Source organism: Chelonoidis abingdonii, chromosome 1 (assembly GCF_003597395.2).
Source record: "Chelonoidis abingdonii isolate Lonesome George chromosome 1, CheloAbing_2.0, whole genome shotgun sequence".
NCBI lineage: Eukaryota > Metazoa > Chordata > Testudines > Testudinidae > Chelonoidis > Chelonoidis abingdonii.
In genome coordinates this window covers 209,676,234-209,695,414 of record NC_133769.1, presented here as the reverse complement: position 1 = coordinate 209,695,414, position 19,181 = coordinate 209,676,234, and the positions used below count along the sequence as shown (strand labels likewise).

The following is a 19,181-nucleotide window of genomic DNA, read 5'->3' as shown; positions in this document are numbered from 1 at the left end:
AGTGCTAATGAGGCCAATTCAGTTAAGATGGAAGTGGCCTGTTCTCAACAGTTGACAAGAAGGGGTGAATATCAAGAGAGGGAAAATTACTTTTGTAGTGTTAACAAGGGCAGTGCAATCAAGGTCCACCTTAATTGAATTGACCTTGTTAGCACTGACCCCCATTTGGTAAGGTAACTCCCATCTTTTCCTCTGTGTGTGTGTGTGTGTGTGTGTGCTTATTTATTTTTCACTCCATGCATCAGATGAAATGGGTTTTAGCCCACAAAAGCTTATGCCCAAATAAATTTGTTAGTCTCCAAAGTGCCACAAGGACTCCTTGTTGTTTTTGCTGATAGAGACTAACACAGCTACCACTCTGAAACCTGTTCCAGAACAGAGTTTAATCTCAAATATAACTAAATGAGGATCTTCTCTCTCACTGAATTATTATCCAAAGGATTTGGGTACTGTAGAAGGATGAGTGAGGGAAAAGAGCAACCTAAGGGGAGTGTCATTAAGCTGGTGAGTGCGTAGTACATTTACTGTTGTGCTGTTTACAAGACACTCAAAATCCACTCATCCAGCAACTTAATTTCCTCTACAAAGGAAAAATAACTTTTGTTTGATTGAATAACTTAGAATTGAGCTGAATTATGCATTTATTAAAATACCCTATCTGCAATTTGAGAACATTTAACCAGTTTCTTTGAGGGTTTAGAATCTCATGCATGAAGTATCTCAAGGCAAAGTATGATTTAGCTTCTGAAGATCACGAGTGGCTTCTCTGTGCCAGTGATTATGTTAATTAGCCTATCCATTTGAATTTATTCAGGATTGTACTCTGAGGCTTTGGGAATACAAAAGTGGAAAAGAAGTGCACTGCTGTCATCTAAACAGTTTGAATAAGACTGAGGAAACCAAAAATGACAAGGTATGGGTTTTTGATGAGTTGTGTATGCTCATGCTGTCATCATACTCCCTGAACCCTGTGGTTTAAAAACATGTTCTATTACTGGTTAGTAGTAGAGCCACACAGGATGGATAAAAATGAATGATTTAAAAAAAAAACAAACCAAAACCAAACAGCTGATTTTTTAATTTGTTTTTTGAGGAAAAAACCTATCTAAAGATAGTTTTAATTAAGGTACATTATAGCTCAAAGATATCTCATCATGGAATAGGGATTATAAATTATAATTCTATAGTATGCGACAATATATTCAGGTAATGTTTAAGAAAAGTTTTGTAAATGAGTTCCAAAGTAGGTCATAGATTAAGGACCCAATCTTATGGAGTTCCAGGGGCTTCTGTGTAGATTATTTAGGTTAATCTTTCTGTCTACTCAATGGGATTCAGTGCTCAGTGTAGACGATACCATCAGAGATGCTTAGTTTTGCAGTTCTCAGACTGTGGATTTGTATCTCCAGAGATAACATGCTTATTAACAGCAAAAATGTTTTTAAATAAATAATATATAGCCATGAGAAATAACAGACCTCAACCCTCTTGTCCCTCTGCAAATTTGTGTACATAGAGTAAATCCCTTACCTCTCTCTAAAAGTGCAGTTTCAACAATTTCAATGAATAGAAGATTGTTGGGAGTGGAATAGATCTGGACAAGGAGAAGAAATCTGGAGATAAATGTGAGAAGGGAGGGACAGGCAGTAGAAACAAAAGTGAAACTGTTTAAGCAGCATATTCCAGAAGTCTTGAGGTCTTTCTGAGTGTAGCCTTCATTGATTTGAGATCTGCCATACCATTCTCTCACAAGAAGGGAAAACCTATAATGGCAGCAGGCCATAAAAGAGATCTAGTTTGGGTCTTGTCTATCTCTGAGTTGTGAAGCATATGTATTAAAGTTATAACAACCAACAAGAATGCTCTTTTATGTAGAAATCCATGATTTAAATTCAGTCTTCCTGACTAGTGATTTAAATCAAATCCATACTGGAACAAGCTCTCTCTTATGGTAGTGGGTGGGAGATCCTGTTTAAGTTCTAGAAACCACAGTTCATAAAGAGCGGAATTTAGGAACGTAAATCCCACTGGAACTGAACAGAATTTGTGCTCTTAAGTCATTTAAAGGGCTTGTTCACACAGCAGTTTAATGTGCAGCAAACTGGGTTGTAAATCTGCAGCATTCTAGTTTGCTGTGCACTAACACTGTGTGTGGACCTGCCCCTGTACACTAAAAGTTCTATAGTGTGCTTTGACTTGCGAATGCAGTAGGTCAAAGCGCACTATGAAACTTTCAGTGGATTGTAGTAGGGTCCTTGCAGCCAGTTAGTGCACTGCAAGCAAGAACATCTGCTTTCTGTGCACCAAATTGCTGTGCGGACAGGCTCTTAGGCACTTCTTTAGAAATATGGGGTGGCATTTTCAGAACTTTCTGCAGTTCTCCCAAAACTTGTGTTTGAAATTAAGATGAAGCTTTCAATTTGTCTGTTGTATACAAAACTTGCCCTTAAACCTAAAATTGTTTAGAAGAAACATCTAGTGAAACTGAAAGTCTAGCATAAAGCAACTTTGAAACTAGTAAAATTGTAACTTTGAGGATGTTAAAGCTATATTTGAGCAGAAAGTTTCAAAATCTTTGTAAGAAATTACCAGAAGTATTACCTTACTGAATTGAAACTCTGAAGTATATTTTAATTTGTACTGAAAACTCTTGGATCTGGTAGTATGCATTCCTGCCTGCACATATGATTTCTTCCATACTAGCAGCTGGAACAACACAGTATCCTCCTTGTCATGTGCATTGAATCTGAGCCAGCTACCACTTAGCCTGTTCAGTCATCCACCTGTTGCTTATCAGTGGGAAGCTATCTTTTGCTTGATAGGTTGATTTGTTTTTTAATGTGAGTGTCTAGCTATTCTATCTTTCATTGAGACAACAGGGGCTTGATCTTTCGAATGAGTCGGATAGGTGACACTTTCCCTCAGTCAGTCAGTGTTCCAGTCTAGTGTTAGACGTGGGTTTCTACATAGTGACTTTAGGATAAAACTTGAGAGGATTTGGTCACTTGTGGTTTTTACTCCTAGGGCGTGCTGTGTCCAGGCTAGAATCCAAGTGAAGTATTCCATTCTGTGTTGCTAATAGTCCCCTATTGTTTCAATTGGAGAAGGTATTCTTCACCCTCTCCCCACAGCTGAGTGCTAGGCTCTCTTTAAAGGGTTTGCCATTTTCTAAGCAGTGTGTGTGTGACCTGATCCTATAGGCCGGCATGTACATTCCCATCTACTTAACTGGGAGCTGAGCAGGTGGAAGGACTGTAGGATGAGGCCAAAACTTGTCAAGAGCTTTGGGAACTTTATTTGAGAAGTGCTCTCTAAATGTTGGGAAAAGGTTATTTAACAAGTTCTTCTGTGTCAGAGGAAGAGCGTGCAAGTCCTTTTCAAATCCACAGGTAAGCCCCCTCAGGCTGGTCCTCTGTATCTCAGGATACGTCTACACTACGGGATTATTCCGATTTTATATAAACCGGTTTTGTAAAATAGATTGTATAAAGTCGAGCGCACGTGGCCACACTAAGCACATTAATTCAGTGGTGTGCATCCATGTACCAAGACTAGTGTCGATTTTTCCAGAGCGTTTCACTGTGGGTAGCTATCCCGTAGCTATCCCATAGTTCCCACAGTCTCCCTTGCCCCTTGGAATTCTGGGTTGAGATCCCAGTGCCTGATGGGGCAAAAAACATTGTTGCGGGTGGTTCTGGATACAGCCTCACCCCTCATTTCGTGAAAGCATCAGACAACCGTTTCACGCCTTTTTTCCTGGGTGGACTGTGCAAACGCCATAGCACAGCAAGCATGGACCCTGCTCAGATCAAGACCGCAGTCGTGGACGTTGTAAACACCTCGCGCATTCTATGCTGAACCGGGACCTGCAAAGCCAGGCGAGGAGGAGGCGGCTACGGCAGAGCGGCGACGAGAGTGATGAGGACATGGACACAGAATTCTCTCAAACCGCGGGCCCTGCGCTTTGGAGATCCTGCTACAGGCTGAGCAAGTGCAGGATGGTGGTAGAATGTGCATGTGGCCCTTTAAAGGCGCTCTGGGGCACATTACTGACTCGCTCAAACCTCAGCCAAAGCAGTGTCCCCATTGTTATTGCTGCTTGCCGTGTGCTCCACAATCTCTGTGAGAGTAAGGAGAAGACCTTTATGGCAGGGTGGGAGGCTGAGGCAAATCACCTGGCCGCTGATTACGCGCCGCCAGACACCAGGGCGATTAGAAGAGCACACTGCAAAGCGGTGCGCATCAGAGAAGCTATGAAAACGAGTTTCATCACGGGCCAGGGTACGGTGTGACTGTTGTGTGTGTTTCCCCTTGATGAATCCCCCACCCTCCCACTTCGATTACAGCTTGCTTAAGGAAATAAAGCCACTATCGTTTAAAAATCATTTGTTCTTTATTAAAAAGTCATTATAAAAAGGAGAGAACTGACAAGGTATCCTGGGTGTGGTTTTGGAGGAGGATAGGAGGGAAGGAAAAGGCCACTAAAAATATTTCAAAGTAATGACAGCCTTTTGGTTGGGCTGTCCACGGGGGTGGAGTGGGCGGGTGCATGAGCCTTCCCCCACACATTCTTACATATCTGGATGAGGAAGATATGGAACGTGGTGAGTACTGAGGGTGGTGACACAGGGGCTGCAGCGGCAACTCTGTGACCCTGCTGCTGTTCCTGAAGCTCCACCAGACGTCGGGAGGATGTCAGTTTGATCATGCAGCAGCCCCAGCGTTGCATCCCACCACCGCTGATCTTCCTGCCTACACCTCTGATCTTTCTGCCGCCACCTCTCTCTCCGAGCATTCCCTCCTGTCCTCACGTTCACTGGCATCTTTCCTGTAATTTGATACCACGTCCTTCCACTCATTCAGATGAGCTCTTTCATTGCGGGTTACTTCCATGATTTCCGAGAACATTTCGTCTCGCGCCTTCTTTTCCTCCGCCTTATCTGAGAGAGCCTTCGGATGGAGTAGAGAGGCTTGAAAAAATTTGCAGCTGCATGAGGGAAATAAAAAAGGGAGAAGTATTAGAAAGATACATTTTACAGAACAATGGTTATACTCTTTCACAGTGAACAACACTATTCACCTATTTACGTAGCACATGTGATTTCACTACAGGGTTGCATTTTTTGCATCTTAATATTGAGTGCCTGTGGCTCTGGTGTTAGAGATCTCACAGACGAGGAGGTCCAGGCAGCAGAATTCGGCTTGCATGCGGCCATGGTAAAGCCATTGTCTTTCGGCTTCTGCAGCCTTCATAGACACAGTGCCCTCCTTTCCCCAAATACCTAAAGCAAAGCCCATTCAGTGCTGCTTTTTTCCTGTTAACATGCAAGCAGCAGCAAAACCACCCTCTCGTCCAATTCTCTGGGATGATTGCTTTACCTCTCCCCCCACTGCGTGGCTGGTATCATGGAAGATCACTGCTAATCACCCCCCTTTTCCGCCCCCCACCACGTGGCTGGTAGCAGGGAAGATCCCTGCTAGCCAAACGTGAAAAAAGCTCTGCACCGTTACCTCCCCTCCCCTCCCCCTGCTTGGCTATCTGCAAGGAAGGATTTCTTTCTTTTAAAGCCCAGTAGGAATGGCCATCTCTGTCCCTTAATTAAATTCCTGAATTTCAATTAGGTTACCATGACAATATCACTCTCCTGAGGATTAACACAGCCGAGATAAAACGGATGTTGCTTGAATGCCAGCAATCACCGGGACCATATGCAGCTAGCTTTGTCATGCAAATGATACCAGATTACTTGCTACATGCATGGCGTGATCAAGTGTCCTACCATGGTGGACGGAATAAGCTGCCTTGCCCAGAAAACCTTCTGCAAAGGCTTTTGGAGTACCTCCAGGAGAGCTTCATGGAGATGTCCCTGGAGGATTTCTGCTCCATCCCCAGACATGTTAACAAACTTTTCCAATAACTGTATTGGGCCGCGAATGCATCCCAAGTCCTCAGGGCAAATCAATCATTAAAAAACGCTTGCTTTTAAACCATGTTTTATATTTACAAAGGTACACTCACCAGAGGTCGCTTCCATGGCTTCATTGTCTGGCTACTGGCTTGGGAGGGCTGGGAGTGTAATTCTGTCTGGGTGAGAAAAAGCTCCTGGCTGTTGGGGAGAACTGGAGTGCTGTGTGCTCTCTGCAAGCTCGTCCTCCTCTTCCTTCTCCTCATCTTTCCCCGTCCGCAGAATCCTCAGCCATGGCTGAGATTACAACCCCCACCTGGAATCCACGGACAGGGGTGGGGTAGTGGTGGCGGACCCCCCGCGAATTGCATGCAGCTCAGTGTAGAAGCGGCATGTTTTTGGCCCTGCCCCGGACCTTCCGTTTGCTTCTTTTGGTTTTCTGGTAGGCTTGTCTGAGCTTAACTTTCACTCTGCACTGCACTGAGTCCCTGGTGTGGCCTTTCTCCATCATAGCCTTGGAAATTTTTCAAATGTTTTTTTCATTTCGTCTTTTGGAACAGAGTTCTGTTAGCACAGAATCCCTCCCCATATAGCGATCAGATCCAGTACCTCCCGTGTGGTCCATGCTGGAGCTCTTTTTCGATTCTCAGGAGACTGCATTGTTACCTGTGCTGATGAGCTCTGCGTGGTCACCTGTGCTGGTGAGTTCTCCACACTGGCCAAACAGGAAAAGAAATTCAAAAGTTTGCGGGGCTTTTCCTGTCTACCTGGCCAGTGCATCCAAGTTCAGATTGCTGTCCAGAGCGGTTACAATGGTAGACTGTGGGATACCGCCCAGAGGCCAATACCGTTGATTTGCGGCCACACTAAGCCTAGTCCGATATGGTAATACCGATTTCAGCGCTACTCCTCTCGTCGGGGAGGAGTACAGAACCGGTTTAAAGAGCCCTTTATATCGATATAAAGGGCCTCATTGTGTGGACGGGTGCAGCGTTAAATCGGTTTAACGCTGCTAAAATTGGTATAAACGCGTAGTGTAGACCAGGCCATAGAATCTAGTGCCTCTGAACCTAGAATTTTACTTTTAGTTGCATCCAGATTCTCATTTCAGACAAAACCTTAGAAAGCTCTTTTCCTCCCTCCACAGTAAGAAACTGGCAGTTGATATTTTTAAACTGTCATGAAATATTAATGAATGGAACCTTTTGGAGACAGTTCTTGGATTAATGCATCTTCCCGTAGACTGGTATAATTATTTACTCAGTTTGAAGGTACAGTAACACTGTTTCAGAACTATGTATACACAACCCAGAAGTCTATAACTCATTTACTGCTACACCTAATGTGAAAAAGTACAATTAGTTTATTTTTTAAGTGGTAGTTTTCAGGAATTATATAACGGACTCTTGCTGTCACCTCATGTGATGTCACTTGAGTAAGTTGTTCCTCGTGGGCTGAGAGAAGCTTGGAATGGAGAGTATTTACATTTCATTATGGTACCAGGAATCTATTCTCAGTTTCTTTCCCACCAAGGAAAAAAGCTTATCTGCAACATGTCAGCTATATCATTGCAAGCCGGCATTATTTTACAATTCTACTATACAGCTTGCATAGAAAAATAAACAGTGTCTACATCAAGATGAGTTTCTTGGAAGCCATTGTCACCTCAGATTGAGCTCCTTCTTGAATCTATGAGACCTCTGTTTATTACAAATTCTCACAAATGAAATAGCCTTTTTTCCTTCTCCTCTAAAAAGCTAGTCTTGGATTGACTCCATGCTTGTGGAATGATGGAGTCTGTCAATTAGCTTTCGAAGTTGGTGGTTTCAAATACTGCTGTATTGTTGCATTAATTATGTATGCTAATATCCTGGTCAAACATCAGACATCAGTTTTTGTCTCCTACTCTCAGTACCACATCAGTCTTCAATACACGCTATTGCTAGCATACCAAACCTTTGTTTTTTGAGAGTGCTTGGCCATCAGTGAATACACTGATATTAAATTCCTCACCCACAGATTCTCAACATTCAAACAATTCAGTCTCGTAGAGAATGTGTTCTCTAGTGTTAGCCCATGAGTGAGGACCAGAAGAGAACCCATGCTTCAGAAGTTTGCCATTGCATTCAGTGTCAGAAATGGTGAAGAAGTCACTGCTGTAACTTTGCCAGCTGTGGTATTTCCCTCTCACATAGAGGCAATAGCTTTAGAGGATAGTGACTATCTTTGAGCCATACTTCATTGTATTGTGTAAAGGAATGGTCTGTCTTACTCTTGTCTGCTTTTCCTGTCAGCGCTTTGCAGACTTTAGCTAGTGCATTAGCTACCAATGGCTTTGATTACAAGAGAAATCAGGTGGAATGTCCTTGTTTTTTCTGCTGCATCATCTGGCATTTTATGATTTTTGCTATTTGCTCACTGTGAGTTCACTGACGCTTGTGAGATGAGTGACTTGATTTTTGTCTTATTATAATCATGCTTCATTGTAATGACAGTGCACATGAGCCCAAGAATTAATTTTTCACCATCCTTCAGGGCAAATAGACTTGTCTTGGGAAATATATAGTTGTGCTGAAGTGATGTAGAGCTGGTCTCAGGAGTAGTCATTTTAGCTGATGATAGGGAACAAATCCAACAGTAGTGCGGGCATTGACTAGATAACCTTAGAAGTCCAAGTGTTCACCTGACCTGATCCGCTTGTCTAAAGGTCAAAACAGATATTGTGCAATTTCTGCCCAGATACTTCTAGTGTGTTTCACAGGGTCACTGCTTCTCATAGAATGTCAACGGTTAATTTTAAGGTGATGGCTGGCTGAAGTAAAAAGAGTGACACCTGTTTACCATGAATTGTTTTGTTAGCATTATCTTTTTACTAGGTTCAGTGGTCCCATGGACTTGCCTAATGAAAAAAAATGTTTGAGTGCTTGTATTTTATTCCACAATTAAATAAGGTACTAGATCTCATTTCACATCCACAAAAAAAAACCCTGTCAAACTGACAATTTAAGAGTTGAACTGTGCTGCTGGGCATTTAATATCAATGTCCCTTCTGTATCTAAATACAAAGTGTACCCTGCCTATCCTGTCTGTTAGCATCACTTACGCCACGAATTGTCTGACAGGAGTTGGTGCTGTAGGAGATAGAGTACAACTTTGTTTTTTAAATGTCTAGAGAGCCCACTGCTGCTGTGTCAACAAGGGAAGCCATCATTTCTACAAAATCACAATGTAAATAGTTCTATTTACCCAACTGTGGAGCTATACTTGGTAGTTGCAGTAACTCTCTCATCAAACCCTTCATCCTCACCTCCTTCGATATCTTAAACCTTGAGTGATTTAGTATCCATGTATTGTATAGAAAGACTGGATCCCACCTGTAAACATGGAATAACTGTTTCTGCAGAGTAGCAACATCCAATCCCATCTGTTCTCAAGTGCTCTGAAATTTATTTCTCTGTTGATGGTGACCTTTTGAACATGAGGGGAACATTTTCTAACAGATGATTAGAGGAGGGAAGTACATGCTGCCTGGTTTTTATTTTCAGCTTAGAGATGTTATTGCACAATGCATTCTTTCCTTCTCTGTAATTAAGATATTTTGTACCACTAGTGGGGTGTAGATATGGATGGAAACCATGGTGTAACCTTCTTTCCTTCTGTTTGTGCCTGGATATTTTTGTAGCTTGTGGCTACAAATCTATATCAGTCCGGTTCGCTGGGCAAGAAGGGTTATCTTGCACTACACTCACTATCCTGGATGTTGAAAAGCAGTGCAGCCCTAGCTTCCTCCCCAGATTACATGTCCAAATATTACTCCCGGGACACTTCCTGCACTCCAAACAGCCAGCTGAAGAAGTAGGAACCCTGTAGTTGCTCCTGAATTAAGCTCATAGTCATGGTTAATTAGGGACTGACCGTTCACCCAGTGTTGTGCCAGCAGAGGTGCTCAAAAGCCCCTCTTAAAATATTGCTAGCATAGTGAAGGAAGGATTGGAATCATTTCCTTGTTCTGCTGGAGCTGAGCTATTCCCCCTTCTCTGAATAGGGAAACTATTCTTTCCAGAGATGACGTCTCCAGGGCTTTTAAAAATACATAAGAGCAAGTTTTGCCTTTGCAGTCATGGGTGTGGTTTTTTTGAAAAACAGGCTCTTCATTACTATCCGCCCTCAAATCAAACTGAATGCTATGCTCCACAGGCAGTATATTCAGTGGTTTTCAAGTGGGATGTATGATATTTCTAGCAAAGGAATTTAATAGCTTTGTCCAGTAAAGCTACCTCCCTCCTTGCTTATTAGTGTTTCTGCTGAAATGAGCCATTTCCTGCCATCCCACTCACCTTCCTTTTTACAGCACACATCCCACTGGAAGCTGGTTTATAAAAGGGTGAAATTGAGACCACTTTACAAGAACATTGGCTACACATCATTGCATTCGCTTTTTACATCAAACCTGGTGGCCACCATCTTCCTGTTATATGTAACCTGTAAACCAATTGTGTGGCATTCTGGATAAGGACACTTAAAATAAGCCCCTTAAAGGCTAAAATGATGCTGTCATCTCTGTTAGGCTGCACCTGCTTGTTTGTTTGCTGTGAGTCTCTCAGTAGGCTCTATGCTGACTTCATGTCTGGTTACATTATTCAGATAGATTATACTGACCACTTTGGGGAGGTGGAGCACAGAAGGCAAAAATGGGATTATTCTAGGGGGAAAGAACTACTGTCAAGATATTTACTTAAGTTTGACTATATTATTTTTTTAAATGGAGATCCCCATTAAGTTCAGATTAAGTGCCTAAATTAAACCTAAATGTCCCTCCTAAGTGTTTAAGGTTATAATTACATGTTTTTTTTTCCCTCCTGTCAGAAATACACCGTGTCGAGAATAGCCTATTGTTGTCAAGGAAATTACATTGCCATTTTATGTGACTGGTAAGAATAAAGGGGAATGGTTGCTAAAATGCTGTTGCTGGGAGTTTGACTTTCTCTGAATTTAAAGTGGCTGTCCTGTTATGGACTCTTAAAGGATGGGTTTCATCATGGGCATGTCAGTGGATTTAGCATGAGGATCGTGAGAGCCCTTAGTATCAATTCAAACATAAGTGGCTCGAAAGTTGCTTGGTTTAGTAAACTCTTGCAGTGTTTTATAAAGTCCTTATATACTCTAGCTCAGGGGTTCTCAAACTGAGGGTCGGGACCCCTTGGGGGGGTTGTGAGGTTATTGCATAGGGGGCAGGGGTCACAAGCTGTCAATCTCCACCCCAAACCCCTCTTTGCTTCCAGCATTTATAATGGGTTAAATATATATAAAAAGTGTTTTTAATTTATAAGGGAGGTTGCACTCAGAGGCTTACTCTGTGAGAGGAGTCACCAGTACAAAAGTTTGAGAGCCCCTGCTCTATCGCCTCTTAAGTTCAGGGCACAGTGGAACAGCTCTCAAAGGCCAGGGTCTTTGGGTCTGAGTCCGGTCTTTGGGTCTGAGTCCAATCTTTACAGTGCTGTAGGTCAGGAGTCAGTGTAAGTCAGCAGAGATACCAGTGTAAAACAGCATTAAGAGCCACAGCTAAGGGACTGTGCTGCCCATTGGGCCCAAGGATATGGGCTCTGCCAGGCAGCAGAGTACTAGTGAACAGTGGGACCAGGAAGTTGCTGATGAACCCAGCTCCCAGGCTGTTGTGACCGGTTAAGCTTAGCAAAATGAGTTCCATCTTGACACACAGGCTTGGGTATGGTGAGAAGGAGAACAGCATCCTAAGTTGCCTGTGCTGTGAAGCTGGGAGGCACTTTCTCCCTTTGGTGAACCTCTTGTTTGCCAGTGGGGGAGCCGTGTTCCTATGAACTGACCTGAAACATCTGCTGTGGGCTTAACAGGTCTCAGGAAGCTTTGTAGGTGGAGATCATGGATGCAGGGGAATAGATATTGGGCCTTCCCAGTGCACACCAGCCCCAATGCAGAGCCCATTTTCTTGCCCCTCCTTAGGTACATTCTCTCTCTCTCTCTTCCCCCACCCCTTACTCTCCTTACCCGGTTTTATTTTTGCTGATGTTCTTTAATTACCCTTCAAGCTGTGAACGCTAAGGTAAATTGCACTGTGAAACATCCGATTATGCAAAAATATCCTTTAGTAGCATGTGGCTTATTATTTTTGCTAACCTTTTAAAATAGTCTAACCTTGGGGAAAAACAGTTCAGAATGATTTTTCTTCAGTGTAACATTTGGAAAGAAATATTAAATTCTCTAGTATCTGCAATTTACCTTGGCCCCTGGGGTTGTAAATAAGTAGTTTTCAGTGTTGGAGAGTCAGTTTCTTATTTTAGAGTTATACTTGAAATGCTGCTGATTTTGCTCCAGTACTAATTTTGGAGTGGGTAGATGCAATTTACTGTGTACAAGTGGTCGCCCTAGGCAGGTGTGATAATGGTAATTCCATTTTATTTCTGTTTAAAGTATTCCCACAGTTTACATCTTCCAGCTTGATGCTGCTACCCAGCTGTTAAATTACAGACACCAAATCTCTTTGAAGCATAAAGGCTGGGACATTGCATTTGAGGAAACAGGTGGGCTCTGGATACTGCAGAAAGACAGAGAAGCATCACTTCTACTCTACAGGCCTGTGGATGGACATTGGCAGGTTAGATGTACTCTGATACAATTGCCAATATCTTCTATCTGCTCCAGTCCTCTCAGTGAAAGGCAGAATAATTGATGAAAATTAAATGGCACAATCGCTTTAATGCATTATAGCTCTGAGCTGAGGTCAGATGTGGATCTGATCAGAGATGGGCTCATCCTGCTTCCCGCATTTGTGCAAAACACAGGATTCAGTATGACTCGCAGTCTCAGCTCAGGACATACCCAGATCTGACCTAGACGGGTCAGAATTGAGGTACCTGCACAATGGTTGGCAGCCTTAAACTAGCATCTCTGCTCTTAAGCATGAGTGTCACTCAACTAAAAAAAATACCCTGTACACTCCTCTCAGATTTGTCCCTTCTCAGACTTTTTTTCTGGGTGAGGGGCCCTCTGCAGCTCCCCACATCATCATCTTACCTTAACCCGGTGGTTAAACTAAAAGGGAGCATTGGGGAATACTGCTCCTTGTCCTCCCAAAATCCCAGTGAGAGCTCCCACTTTGTGGTTTTGAAAAACTGCTTCCCTCCTAACTGGCTGGTGATGAAGGCTTGCTGGGAGGGGGGATTTCAAATGGGAGCAGCAGGAGGAGCTGCGTGACTGAAGTCAGTCTTACTAGTAGGCTGAGCAGCTGTACTAGTTTCTTGGTTGTAGTCTACCACCCTAACCATGTCCCAGCAGCAACTGACTCTACAGGAGGAGTGTCAGCTTCCGCACTGAAGAGCGTGACACACTGACATAGTGCTGCAGCCCAGGAAAACTACCTAGCCTCAGTCCATCCCAGTGAGAAATGTGCTAACTCCATTGCTAAAGTGTTTTTGGTGGTAGGGTGTAGATTCTGCTAGTGGCCTTCAAGAAGAGAGAGCTAAAAAGAAAATAAAGCATGGAGAAAAATATGCCCTGCCTACCCTTTTCTGTACCTATCTCAAATGGAACTTCTGTGAGGAGGGAAGAAACATTGGTGGCACTGTTAGTATCTGTTATCATTCCATTGAGAACTGAGTCACCAAAGCTGAAATGTGAGCTATCAGATTCCCTCTAGTAGCCATTAGATTTCCAGACAATAAGTTCATCACCCTTGTAAATCTAAGAGTAGTAGGATATAGTTGGAAAGTTTTCATTTTAAATTTGTTTCATGAGAGTGTTCTTGGTTCACCTCTTCCTCAAGCTATTTCTTTACCTCATTGATGTCTAGAAAATTGATTCCCATTTTTCCTTCAGATCCTTGGCAATCTCTGTTTTCCAGGCTGCCTTAGGTAGAACATGGTGACCACATGCCAGGCCTCAGTGATGAGTTTGTGGGAAAGAAAGGTGTTCTGTTAGATTTCCCTTTTTTCATGGTACTCAGTTGAGGCTTTGCATTTCTCAGTGTGCTGGTCAGTGTGATGCACTTTGTATGATTGCTGCTGAGGAGCATAGTGAATAGGTGTTCTTTCCTTTCCCAGCCCGTCGCTGATGACAAAGGATTAATGAAAATGTCAAAATACCTGCACGACAACTGGACAATGTTCGAAGGTGAGCAACTTTGTCGAAAGGGCCAGGGAATGTGTTACAGGGGTGAAAGCACAAGGGAAGGAGTCGGATGAGAGTTCTGTTCATGGCTCTCCTTCTGGCTCTGGACAAATCACTTAGGATCTGTCTATACTGAAGTTGGGAGCTTAAAGGCAGCCCCTGCATGTCTAAGTTGAGACACTTTGAGAAGACAGTACAGGGAAGCTTGCCCAACCACTCTGTGCTGTACCTGAAAATGAAAATATTAAGCATATATTTTGGTGGAGGTTTTGTTTATGGTTTTTTCCTTGGTTTTTCTAGAAAAATGCCTTTAAAAATGCCTGGTTCCTGCAGGCTAATTAAAAAAACAAACTTAATTAGAATCACCAAGGGTAGGTGGGGTAAGAGTCAGTGGATGCCTTGCTATATAGACAGGTGTAGCTTAACTCTGTGCATGATTCAGGCCTCAGGCTAGGATGTTGTGAAGCTTGTTTCTTTTCCTTCTTTTAAAACCCTAACTTCCATCCTTGGAGGGCCATTATATATGCAAAAAAATTATCAGCCCATGTAATTTGACAGAGTTGCTGGAAAATAAAATGTAATAACTTTAATATCTAATCTAAGGAGTATTTTCTGTATGCCATTGCTGTGAAAATCTACCTTTGAAGGTAGATTTCTGCATCCATTAGAAGGGAATGTGTTTGTAATGCCTGTGCTTTACACAGCTCAGATGTTTCAAGGTAGATCCATTTAAAGGCAGGGTACCGAGTGAGAATGAATACAGAACTATAGTGGAAAACAAGTCAATTCTGAGAGTTACTTTCCAGCATAGCTAATTACCATAATGTATTATAATAGTCTCTGGGTATCTGCAGCTGGGAAAGGATGACTATTCAGAGCATAGTGATTATTATAGCTAATTAGCGAGAGGAGGCTCAGTTGATGAGCACCTATTTCAGCTGTGTAATTAGTGCTTTTACAGATTATGAAAAAAGGTACTTACCCTACTTGATAAAACGATGAGATTGCTTGTGTTGCTTCCTCCCTTAGACAGCTGGTGATCATGGAATCTGTAAGACCTCTTGTAACCTAAGATTATAGAAGCAGAAATTGAATACTTAAACCTTCAGTTGAATAAACTGTTGCCCCTGAAAAGAGATTCTGCAAAACCTTAACATAGTCCAGTCCGGTGGAAATTACAGTTGATAACGTAGCTTGATTGTTTACTCACTAATGTTTCTCTTCTTCCTGCCCACACCTGTCTGTTTCTCCTTTTACTTACAGTTAAGGATTTTTTTTAGGGGGGCGAGGGGGAAGGAATCACAGATGGGAATTAGATCACGCCCATTAACTGCTTCTAGAAACACAATAACTCTAACCTGTCAGTTTTAGTCTATACTCCCCAGAGTAACCTTCCAATTATCTTCCTTGACTGTTCAGGAATTTTACAGGAACGACAGATGCATCATGCTCTGAGTACATTTAAACATAATCTTTAAGGATGTAATAGGCTCACAAAGGAGTGGCGGAACTTGCAGCGATCAGTACTGGGAAGTTTGTGTATGCTTATTTCATAATGTCCTGTCTGAATTTTCTAATGTGTGTATGGTGTTTTTTGTTTTGTTTTGTTTTGTTTTTTAAATGCAGGGAATATCAAACTAAATACAGTACTCTAGCTGGAGCCTGTGCAGTGTTTTGAACATTGTGGAATAATTCCGATTCTTTAATGCACTTCAAGGGGGTCTTTAGTGATATTACGAAGACCAAGGTTTTCAATAGAAGCCCAGAGTTAGAATTTTTATATGCTCCTTGACCCTCATTGATGTCAGTGTGAGCTGTTGGGTGTGCAGTACTCTTGAAAAGTCAGGGAGGCCTAAATATGGATTTCAAATTCTAACTTTAGGCTGTTAAAAATCTTGGCCTTGGTATGTACGAGTGTAATAGTGATACTTGTTGAGTGGCTCACCACATTTAAACAGAATAAAAATGTTGTGCATTAAGATATCTAGAATTATGGTGCAGGAGTAAGGAATGTTTTGTTTAAAATTTCAGTGCAAGAAGTAGTTGGAAATAGTGCTCAAAGCATCCACATTGTCTTGTTTTTTCTGCCACAGGTTCTGTTGAGACAGAAAGTTGCTACAGCAGTCTTTACAAGGCCTCATTCGACAACATGGCTATCTATCTACAAAAGAAAGAGGAAAGACTACAGCAGCAGCAGAAGAAAAGAAAAGAGCTGCAGCATGAATCTAATAAACAAACTAAAAAGATCAGAACAAGAGAATCATGCTAACCATTAATTGCACCATTTGCTTGTAACTTCTACAACACTGAAAGAAACCGATATAAGCCCTGAACTTTTTTTTTTAAGCAAAGTGAATAACTGACAAACATCAGCATTCAGTTTGCATGTCAGATAGGGAACAGCTTTAATGAATCAGGTTAATTTTCTTGTAATGACAATATCCTGCTTGCAACAGATATTGTATTTACTGTATATATTGTTCCTTGCCATTTGTTCTATCCCAACAGTTGGATACCTTAGTACTGGTAATGCAGTTTAGGTAATCTGAAGCACAATATCTTCATATTGAGAGAGTGCTTTACTTGGAGAATGGGATTTCTCTTATCTACTGGACTCCACGTATAACCTACTTTGGGGCTGGTTTCCAAAAGAAGAAAGTGTGCTAATTAGAAGTTGACAGGTATTTTAGTTTTTGTTTTAGACAGTTCATTTAATATGGCAGCCTATAAAAGGATAATCATGAAAAGTTAGTCTCTTAAAAAACATTTTAAAATACAATATATAAGGCTGTAACTGGCAGGCCTTTATCAATTTATTTTTATGCTTAAACTACAGATTCTGTTATGAATTCTGTGTTAGTACTTAATCCAGCACTGTTTACTCAGAGCAGTGCAGGACTAAATTTTACATACTGTAAAGCAGCAAAAGGTGTCAACTAAACCCCAATGCCATGGGAAGAAGACTGGTTTGCTGCGTTCTGACTTTTCACCTTATCTGTAGAAATGGTTTCAGAAGACCCAGTGCAATATTATGTTGTGTGTTCTGCTTTTTGCGACAGAAGCGTCATTTGATGCTAGCTAAGAAATAAAAATCTTGACTAACAGTTGAGAGAATCTTATGGCATTAGTTGTTACTTCATCACATACATTTATTTAATGGCAGAGAAACTATATATCAGAACACAACTTGTCTTCATGGAATATAGTGTACTTCAGATGGGATTGTAAAGCTGGGTGTATAAATCTATATGATCATTCAAAACATGAGAAATTATAACCTGAAAATCTATCCAGGTACTTATATGGCTCATCACTGTGGGATCTGAGCCTTTTTAGTTAAGTAATAAAACATTGCATGCAACTAATATACAAGAAATTGGTAAGCTGCAAAGGAAAACCACTTCAATTTATTTCTAGAGTATTATCTGTTAATGATTAACAAAGCAGAACCCACTACTTATATCCAAACACTTAACCTTTTGTGTTTATTGCTGTTTAATCAATTTTTTTAAAAAGCCTTTTCATGAACACCTCATTTGAGAGTCCCACTTAAGATGGAAGCATTATATGCACCTACCATGGAACCAGCAAATACATCGCTACCCCGCTATAACGCAACCGTTCGCATATAGCGCAGTAGCAGCAGGGCTCTGGCGGCACTTTAAAGGGTCCGGGGCCCTTTAAGTCACCGCTGGAGCCCTGCCGCCACTACTCCAGGGCTGTGGCAGCGAGACTCCGCTGGCGATTTAAAGGGCCTGGGGCTCCCTGCGGCCGGAGCCCCGGGCTCTTTAAATCACCGCTGCAGCCCTGCCACCACTACCCTGATATAATGGCGTTTCACTGATAACGCAGTAGGGATTTTTGGCTCCCTACAACCACGTTCTATCGGGGTAGCGATGTATCCTAAATTCATCTTAATGATCTAAGCTGGATTTCTTTCCATATTGCTTTAGGAGTCTGCCTTGTGCCATGACAAAGCTTCCATTCATGTTGGAGTGTGATGCATCGATGGACAGTCAGAGAAGGATTGTCCACCTGTTTGTTCAGTGCCCTGTAGAATAGGGCCTTTATCCTGGTTGAGACCTGTGGGTACTATCCTAGTATAAAATGGGTCTATTACTAAACTTCATTGCTATCAGGACTCCGCTGAGATATTGCAGGAATGAAGGTAAATGTGCAGCCAATACTCTTAATAGTACATTCTAGTACTCAGTATTCCAAAGTGCTGTACAGTACCTTAGTCAATGCTCATTGTGCTATGTAGATGAAGCAAATATTCTCGTTTTCAGATTGGAAAAACAGCCAGAGGGGTTATGGCTAGAATGAGGAGTCTAACTCCATTATTTGACTCACTACAATAAGTGGTCTGATTTTTCAGAGGTGCTAAGCACTCACAGCTCTCCCTGGCTCCATTACTGAGCTGCAGAATCTCAGTGCGTCTGAAAATCAAGCCCCATGTTGGTGCCTGAACATGAATGCAGGGGCTCAGCTGTAGACAATCAAGTCTGAAAGCTGCTTGCCAAGATTAGAATTCCAGAGTTACCTTAACCCTGGTTCATGGTGAGGGTTGTGGGTTTAAGTTCTAGTCCTATGACTTACTGTATTTCATCATGTTTTTAGTGTCAGTGCTGTAGTTATTGGTGCTGTGTCACTCCTATTGGCCAGCCTGTGATGGATAGAAGCTGCTATCTCTGAATACTGATACGTAATAATAGTGTCAATATTGTAAGTGACATGGTCAGTGAAGTAAAGTTAACTCTGGTAGCTTATTGGAATTTCCTGTAGGACTGTTGAGCTAACTTCATAGGGGCTGTGCGAAGAGCAGACAGGAAAGCAACACAACTAGATCTAGGTAAGGAAAGGATTCCCCCCAGCACAAATGTGAAAGGCAGTGGAATAAGCTGTTGGCTTCAAGGATCCTGTCTTCAAAGAAGATGCAAGCTTCTTTAGCCAGGCTAAGAGTCTGGAGATCAAAAACACTAAAGAGTTGAGTGGTTCCAGGTGGGAAGGAGTGTCCTCACTTGTCCTCAGAAGCTTCTAGGGAGACAGGTTGACAAAGATTCTCTGTGGAGAGAGTCAAAAGGGGGTGGGCCTTCCCAGACTCAGGGAATGGTAGTCCTTGGGGGAAAGTTA

At 42.2% G+C, this 19,181-nt stretch overlaps 1 protein-coding gene across 1 annotated transcript in view; it reads left to right on the top strand.

Moving 5' to 3' along the window:
• Positions 1 to 17,152, top strand: part of WDR4 (WDR4 tRNA N7-guanosine methyltransferase non-catalytic subunit) — a 48,577-nt gene extending 31,425 nt beyond the window's left edge. Inside the window, exons 8-11 of the mRNA XM_075074006.1 lie at positions 10,773 to 10,837; positions 12,354 to 12,537; positions 13,982 to 14,051; positions 16,142 to 17,152. Coding sequence (XP_074930107.1) covers positions 10,773 to 10,837; positions 12,354 to 12,537; positions 13,982 to 14,051; positions 16,142 to 16,317 — 495 coding nt within the window. The 3' untranslated portion in view covers positions 16,318 to 17,152. The remainder of the gene's footprint in view (positions 1 to 10,772; positions 10,838 to 12,353; positions 12,538 to 13,981; positions 14,052 to 16,141) is intronic.
• Positions 17,153 to 19,181: the final 2,029 nt, after the last annotated feature.